The sequence below is a fragment of the Porites lutea genome, chromosome 7 (assembly GCF_958299795.1).
Source record: "Porites lutea chromosome 7, jaPorLute2.1, whole genome shotgun sequence".
Taxonomy (NCBI): domain Eukaryota; kingdom Metazoa; phylum Cnidaria; class Anthozoa; order Scleractinia; family Poritidae; genus Porites; species Porites lutea.
The window spans coordinates 27,002,284-27,010,880 of record NC_133207.1 but is presented as its reverse complement, the minus strand read 5'-3'; the positions used below and the strand labels follow the sequence as shown (position 1 = coordinate 27,010,880).

Below are 8,597 nucleotides of genomic sequence, written 5' to 3'. Positions count from 1 at the left end.
ATGCACTTATTTGTTCCTCATATTCACCTGTTAAGCCTGGGCTTAATGGCCTAGCTGAAGGCAACTTCGCCTCTGCTTCCTGTGGTTAACTGTCAAACTTGTGTTGTTGATGATGGTACTACCAAAGATATCATTTTTTAATGTGTTAAAACACACTTGTTTAGTCATCTTCTCAATCGATTTCTTAATACAACCACATGACCTAAATGAAGTGTTGTGGATGGTTTATAACATTTTAATACCCTGCTGTTTCAATTCTGTCAAAAGGTCGGTTTGGCGGATAATGCCGGAACATTAACAAACCCACTTATTGAAGGCCTCAGAGGACAGCTGTGCTGTAGCTTCGCAGGGGGCTTGCAATTCTCAATAAAAGTTCTGCCACTCAAACAGCATACGCAATATACAGAGCAGTAATTCAAAGTTACTTGACTGCATGTGTACGACGCTGTAGATACGTCGCAAAACTCAGCATGAACTCAACGGCGAACGAATCCAGCGGATCTTGGAGCTGCTTCGATCAGTTAAATTCCACTGCGTCGAAAATCGGAGGAACCGTTACTCTTTGTCTGATCTTTATCGTCTCATTGGTCGCAAATTCTCTCATTGTTATGATCGTTTATAAAACGCCGAACTTAAGAAAACCGATAAATTATTTCATCGCAAACATGGCTTCATCTGATTTGCTGTTGCCAATATTCTGGATACCTTGGAATCTGTACATCAACTCGTTTCTTACCGGTGGTCAGCTTAGTCAGGCCTTGTGTAAGCTTGTCCCTTTCCTTGTTCAAGCTTCCTTTGTCGTTTCGATTCAGAATCTGATTCTGATAGCAGTGGATCGATTTGGAGCCGTGGTATTTCCACTCCGTTCCCCACTCATCAGATCCAAGCTGTGTCCTTTCTTCATTCTCGCTACGTGGATAGTTGCCGTAGCGGTCAATTTGCCCAGCTTGTTCGCCTCCGAGCTCGTCGAATCCCCAGAGGGAACCCGGTGTGTTCTTGAATGGGAGAAAGTATTCGGAGAGTCCTCATCCTTTGCCAGTTTCGGACTACCTTACTACATTCTGTTTATATACATACCTGTGCTGTTGCTAGTCATTCTTTACTCCATCATTGTTATCAAGCTCAAGACACAGGCACACCCAGGTGAACAATCGGCGAACACTCAGAAACAGCGGGACAGAAGAAACAGAAACGTGCTTCAAATGTCCATTGCTATCATAACAGTGTTTGTGTTTTTCTGTTTACCTTACTCTATCAACTATTCAATTACACAGTATCAGGACACTTTCACGCATTTCTCGTGTAGTTTCTGGATATACTATGAAGTCACCGCTTATATGTCTGGCGCGTACTGTGCTATCAACCCTGTTATCTGTTTCATGTTTAGCAGTAATTACCGAAAAGCTCTTAAAAGACTCATAAAATGTTCTTTTGTACAGGCGTAGGTCGCAAAAATGTGCTTTTTGTTGATGATGTTTCGATTTAGAGGTTCGTGGAACACGGGCCTGAATAAATGTATCATGTCTATCAATGTATTTTTAGAAGTAATTATCGAAAAGGTCTTAGAAGACTCATGAAATGTTCTTTTGTACAGGCGTAAGTCGCAAAATTGTGCTTTTGATTGAATATGTTACATGTTGTGTAAGATTTAGAGGTACGTGGAACACTCGTGAATAAAAAATCACCACGACTGCCGTCGGCGCACTTAAATTGAGGATTAATAAATTTTGCCTCCACTGCTCAACCGGGCGCACAAACTGATAATATATGGGCGCGTTGGCCAGCCAAGCCACGGTCCCGTTTATTAAATTTCAATATGCTTACAAATGTCCTTTACCGTTAAGTAAAATTAAATGCACCAAAGCCGGGCACGAAAACCCCAAAAATCCAACAGGTGGAAAAACGGAGGGAACGTGCACCCCGAGCAAGGCAGTAGTGCCACCCTCGGGATTTTAGTGTGTACTATGCAAAACCTAGCATGCATAAAAATATCAAAGTTACAGAAGGATCTGACCTCCCGCAAAAGTAAAACCTAGTGTCCACATAACAATGTGTGGAAAATTAAAAGGCAAACTGACTTCTTTTTTTACTCCACTTTTTCTCTACCGCCGTCTTACTCATAGAGTGATCGGTTAGAGCTCCGTCAAAACTCTAATGCGAGGAAACGAAATTAAACTAAAATTTTCGACTTATCTTTAAATCAGTTATCTGTAAGGAGTAATTAAAATGCGTAAAGTTGTGATCAGGCCTCACAAAAGGGAACACAATAGAGAGACTGGGCTATTTTTAGTTTAATCCGCCTACTCCAAGATGAAGAGTACTGCCGCACGTTCATATGATGGTAACCAATGAAAAAGACTCCTGTTCAGCATTTTAGAATAACAATAAGCGATATGACAGACCTAAAAGCTTTCCCCTACTGTAAGTAAATGTCCCGGAAACAATGGCCATTTCTCCCGATGACATAATAGCCTGTCATCACTCTACAATGCCTTAGAGCACATGCAAAGAATATGAGGATGATTATACCTAGAAAAGTGCTTTTTATTTAGCAGATCAACTCGCCGATAAAGAACATGCATTTATGAGAGAATCGTGAGAGACACACTGATCTTTAACGAATTTAAAGATGCTCCTTTGTGATTTCTGTGCAATTTATACCTGGATTTTTGAAAACCGGGTTAGCAAAAATATCAACTCGTTCTACTACTTGGCAATTTAAAACAACAAAACTCATTCAAAGGCCGATTAAAAGCCTTTATATGACGCCGGGCAGTACGTTAATGGTCCCTAAAAGCATTCCAACGAGTCCAAATTTAAAATGACGCAAATTTTAGAACATTTATTCAGTAAACTCACTTGGCGAAGTTTCAAACCGTTTTACCAGGTTACCGCGAAATTGTCACTTCAGTTACAGTTTGAATCTAAGTGTGAGAAGGCGTGAGTCTGGAACCAAGAAATTGGTCAATGATAGCAACTTCCCATTTGGTTCGTACCAGTTGAAATAAAAGGTCTGCCCCAAAAGGCAGCCCCAAATTTTCGGTAGGAATTTCCGTAAAACTGATCTTACTGATCGACTATATTCAAATAAACAGGGGTAGGGATGAAACAGGAAGGATGACCGTTAATTATTTTTTCTCCTTCTGTTATTCGTATTCCGTATATTCTTTTTAATTAATTATCATTTTTTTTCATCTTTTAATTTTTTTTCAGTTACCAAATTATCCCATTTGCTTGAACGTTGATCATTATTTTTAGTTGTTTAACATTAGCATTTTATGTGTAACTGTACAGCTTTTTCTTTGTTTTATTTTGAATTTGAGGAAACCTCGTCCCCAGGGCGCTTTTCCCTGGCTTTAGAGCCAGGGAAAAGCGCCCTGGGGACGAGGTTGAATTTGAGGCAATTTCCGAGTATAAGCCCTCGGCTATAAAAATGAGTGCCACAGCGTTATCGAGCGATAAAATTGTAACCGATAATTCGCAACAATTAAAAGCAGTCAAAGAAGGAGCAAACCTCGTCTATTTGTTGAGTAAGAACCTGCTAGTTTCCCTTTGCCGACAGCAGACTCCGATCCTGCTTTTAGTATTTCCCGTTTTTTAATTTAATCGAGAAGTAAATGACAGAAAAACTGGCTGCTTCATGCACACATGATAGCAGGCATTTATTGTTGCCCCATATTTTCCTGTTAAGCCTGTTAATTGCTTAACGGCAGGTAGCTTCTACCGTGCTTCCTGTGTTTACCTGCCAAATTGTGTACTTTATGATCGTATTGCTAACGATAACATTTCACACACCTGTTTAAAAATGGTGTTAAGCACGTATTTTCGATTATCTCTTCCCAGAATCGTTTTCTCACCGTAGCTACATGACAGGTCTATGCATTTCTCATGCAGTTTTTGGCTGATGTCACCATGTTTATGTCTAACGCGTACCGTGCTATCAACCCGATTTTCTTTTTCATTTTTAGCAGTAATTGATTACCAAAAAGCTCTTAAAAGACTCATAAATTGTTCTTTTGTACGGCCGTACGCAGATCGCAAAAATGTGCTCGGTTTGGCTCGCAAATATATCATATATCACGACTATCAGTGTACTCCAGCACTCTGAGCAGGTTTTAATATATGAGTGCGAGAAATGACAGCATAGACGACGTATTGTAAGAGTTTGGGATAAAACTCGGCCGCGGACCGTTAGAAAAGTTATAGGGACGTGGGCAGGAGAAGTACAAAAGTATTCGTTCATGCGAGGGAAAATTTATTAACTGAAAATTTAAGGGAAATGTTAACGATAAATATTCGAATAATGATAATGGTATGAAATATCTCCTTGTAACTCTTAACTGTCTGTCTATTGTTGTAACTTCTGCTGTTCAGCACGTATTGCATTTTTAATTTGTAATCACACATTCATAAATAATTTATTGCAAAGTTTAGCCAATAAAAAAGCTCAACACCTCGGTTCGGTGGATCGACTAATTGATCTGACATGATTTTCAAACTGTTATTTTAGTACCCTCCTCACTCTGGCAATGTTTAAATTCTGTTTAGAAGCCAATACTTTCTTCCCTCTCTTGACTCTCCTTATTTTATACTGACTGGACAACCCAACCTTAACCCCCTTCAAGGTGATATTTAAAATATAAAATAATCGTTTTCTTGCGAAGTACCACAACCTTATCGACCAATATTATTGGAGCCAACAAGTGCAGAAGTTCGTAAAAAAATCAAAGGCGGTAAAAAAAGTAACAAGTCTTGTGTTTTTGTTGAAGAAGAACCCATTATAGTTTAGTCTAGACTCTTGCTTTCATAATTTCCCATTTTTTGCTCGATCGAAAAGCAAATGTCATAAAAACTGCATGTTTTATGCACACTTGATGAATATACACTTTTTGACCTCATATTTATCTGCTAAGCCTGGGCTTAATTACTTGAAGGCAGCTGCGCTCGAGTTTCACTGCCAAATTGTGCACTTTGTGATCGTATTGTCAAAGAAAACATTAGTAAAATTAGCGTTAAGCACGTATTTTCAACTATATTTTCAACAGTTTTAGAGCTGCTTCAAACAGTTTACAGAGAAAAGACAGAACTACAAGTGGTAACAAATCATAGTGTTCATAGATGAAAAACTTTCCCGCGTTCTGGATCGCAAGAACGTGATCACTATTCCTCGGCAGCACAAAAATTTCCTCGTGGCCGGGGCTAAAAACGCTAAGAGCCACATTAATAGATGCTTAGTTACTCTACTCCTTGACGTTGTATTTTTACCATTTGTTTGACACAAATTCCCTGAACAAACGTTTTGAAACGGGCGTTTTGAACACATTAAAATACACTAACAGCTCTTCTTAACGCTTCCTCGATCGATAATCGAAAGGATCTTAAAATACCTTTCGTCGTGATCTGAATTTTAAGGAAATTACTTATCTATCCCAGCTAGTGTGTTAGTTTTTCCTTGTCGTCGATCGAATTTAAGCAGGTGATGATTTTTCAATGAAACAAAGATAAAAAAAAAATAATAATAATAATAATGATGGTATGGAATATCTCCTAGTTATTTTTAAGACTATATATGTTAAGATTAAGGTAAACATCTACTATTGTAACCTTTATTGTCTGGCAAGTATTGCCTTCTGTGGAAAGATCTATCCTTAATAATCACTTCATTAAAATATGGAAGCTCAAAGGGTTCAGGAGTAAATAGTCTGCACCGTTCCATATGAAAGGAAATTGACCCGATCTGTCCGTAGTTATATAATTTATGCAAACTGTAATTTTAGTACCTTTCTCCCGCCTTATTATTGTTTAAATTTTGTTTAGGAGCCAATACTTTGTTCTCTCTCATTGCTCCCCTTGTGTTATTTCGACTCGACAACACAAGCTTTTAAAGGGCTTAAAGGAGCAACAAAGAAAGAATTTCTTTCAGACAGTGTAATTAGTTTGAAGGTTCAATGCTAATGAGTATCTCCTAGCAAATTACAAAAGACTTCCTTAGGCATTGATGAGTTACCATAAATTAATCTAATGACTAATTGACGCCCCCTTTCAAACAAACGCCTCTTGGCTCATTTAATAAGCGCCGCTCTATGATATTATGTTTGCATTAGACGCCCTCGCTAATAAACATCCTTTGTCTAGTGGACGCACCCATGAAAATTATTTAAAAAATTATTAGAAATTAGCAGAAAAGAGTAAAATCATTCAAATTATTCAGTTTCCCGCTTGATTAACAAGACTTTGAGCGTTGCATCTTGTTCAGTGTTTTAAAGTTCCATTTAAAAGTTCGAATTGATTAGAGATGACATTACATTGACCCTGAATTAGGATTCTGACATAGAAGTTGAGATTTGAACCAGCGCGGATAAGGATCTCTAGACGGCCTAGCTAGGTGGTAGCAATTGATAGACAGGATATTCGCTATTCATAAATTCTCTTTGCATTTTCGCCGAAAGAATATTAGTTTTGAAAATTAGGTTGTTACATAAATGACAATGAACTCCTTTCTCTTTTAAATGATTCCTGCCGTTAAACGCCCCCTGTTGGAACCCTAAAATTAGTAAACGCCCTGGGCGTCTATGAGATCATTTACGGTATTAAAGAGGGTGGGTTTTCTGGTCATTATATAAAAATGACGAGCCACAACATTATCGAAAAAGACAACTGTAGCCAACAAGTACTGAATTTTGTAACAATTAAAACTGAGCAGTCAAAGGAGTAACAAGCCCTTGTCAGAAGAACGTGCCAGTTTCTCTTTGCCGACAGCAGACTTTTGGTTTTCCTATTAATAGGTTGATCGAGAAGTAAATGTTATAAAAACTTCATGTTTTATACACACGTGATATTATATGCACTTATTTTTTCCTCATATTCACCTGTTAAGCCTGGGCTTAATGGCCTGAAGGCAGCTTCGCCTCTGCTTCCTGTGGTTAACTGTCAAACTTGTGTAGTTGATGATGGTACTACCAAAGATATCATTTTTTAATGTGTTAAAACACACTTGTTTAGTCATCTTCTCAATCGATTTCTTAATACAACCACATGACCTAAATGAAGTGTTGTGGATGGTTTATAACATTTTAATACCCCACTGTTTCAATTCTGTCAAAAGGTCGGTTTGGCGGATAATGCCGGGACATTAACAAACTCACTTATTGAAGGCCTCAGAGGACAGCTGTGCTGTGGCTTCGCAGGGGGCTTGCAATTGTCAATAAAAGTTCTGCCACTCAAACAGCATACGCAATATACAGAGCAGTAATTCAAAGTTACTTGACTGCATGTGAACGACGCTGTAGATACGTGGCAAAACTCAGAATGAACTCAACGGCGAACGGATCCAGCGGATCTTGGAGCTGCTTCGATCAGTTAAATTCCACTGCGTCGAAAATCGGAGGAACCGTTACTCTTTGTCTGATCTTTATCGTCTCATTGGTCGCAAATTCTCTCATTGTTATGATCGTTTATAAAACGCCGAACTTAAGAAAACCGATAAATTTTTTCATCGCAAACATGGCTTCATCTGATTTGCTGTTGCCAATATTCTGGATACCTTGGCGCCTGTCACTTACTAACTCGTTTTCTATCAGTGGTCAGCTTGGTCAGGCCTTTTGTAAGCTTGTCCCTTTCTTTGGTAACGTTTCCTTTGTCGTTTCGATTCAGAATCTGATTCTGATAGCAGTGGATCGATTTGGAGCCGTGGTATTTCCACTCCGTTCCCCACTCATCAGATCCAAGCTGTGTCCTTTCTTCATTCTCGCTACATGGATAGTTGCCGTAGCGGTCAATTTGCCATCCTTGTTCGCCCCCGAGTTCGTCGAATCCCCAGAGGGAACCCGGTGTGTTCTTAAATGGGAGAAAGTATTCGGAGAGTCCTCATCCTTTGCCAGTTTCGTACTAGCTTACCACATTCTGTTTATATACATTCCTGTGCTGTTGCTAGTCATTCTTTACTCCACCATTGTTATCAAGCTCAAGACACAGGCACACCCAGGTGAACAATCGGCGAACACTCAGAAACAGCGGGACAGAAGAAACGGAAACGTGCTTCAAATGTCCATTGCTATCGTAACAGTGTTTGTGTTTTGCTGTTTACCTTACTCTATCAACTATTCAATTACACAGTATCAGGACACTTTCACGCATTTCTCGTGTAGTTTCTGGATATACTATGAAATCACCGCTTATATGGCTGGCGCGTACTGTGCTATCAACCCTGTTATCTGTTTCATGTTTAGCAGTAATTACCGAAAAGCTCTTAAAAGACTCATAAAATGTTCTTTTGTACAGGCGTAGGTCGCAAAAATGTGCTTGTTGTTGATGATCTTTCGATTTAGAGGTTCGTGGAACACGGGCCTGAATAAATGTATCATGTCTATCAATGTATTTTTAGAAGTAATTATCGAAAAGGTCTTAGAAGACTCATGAAATGTTCTTTTGTACAGGCGTAAGTCGCAAAATTGTGCTTTTGATTGAATATGTTACATGTTGTGTAAGATTTAGAGGTACGTGGAACACTCGTGAATAAAAAATCACCACGACTGCCGTCGGCGCACTTAAAATGAGGATTAATAAATTTTGCCTCCACTGCTCAATTAATTAATTCC

At 38.9% G+C, this 8,597-nt stretch overlaps 2 protein-coding genes across 2 annotated transcripts; both read left to right on the top strand.

Moving 5' to 3' along the window:
- Positions 1 to 470: 470 nt before the first annotated feature.
- LOC140944702 (RYamide receptor-like) lies at positions 471 to 1,445 on the top strand. Its single transcript, XM_073393819.1, has one exon. The coding sequence runs from the start codon at positions 471 to 473 to the stop codon at positions 1,443 to 1,445; it is 975 nt and encodes a 324-aa protein (XP_073249920.1).
- A 6,058-nt stretch (positions 1,446 to 7,503) lies between these two features.
- Positions 7,504 to 8,286, top strand: LOC140944700 (substance-K receptor-like). The gene has a single exon (XM_073393818.1). It carries the CDS (start codon positions 7,504 to 7,506, stop codon positions 8,284 to 8,286), a length of 783 nt encoding a protein of 260 aa, XP_073249919.1.
- Positions 8,287 to 8,597: the final 311 nt, after the last annotated feature.

Bases quoted from the DNA above. Each gene is read 5' to 3' on its own strand.
- LOC140944702 (XM_073393819.1), top strand. From the start codon at position 471: ATGAACTCAACGGCGAACGAATCCAGCGGATCTTGGAGCTGCTTCGAT.
- LOC140944700 (XM_073393818.1), top strand. From the start codon at position 7,504: ATGGCTTCATCTGATTTGCTGTTGCCAATATTCTGGATACCTTGGCGC.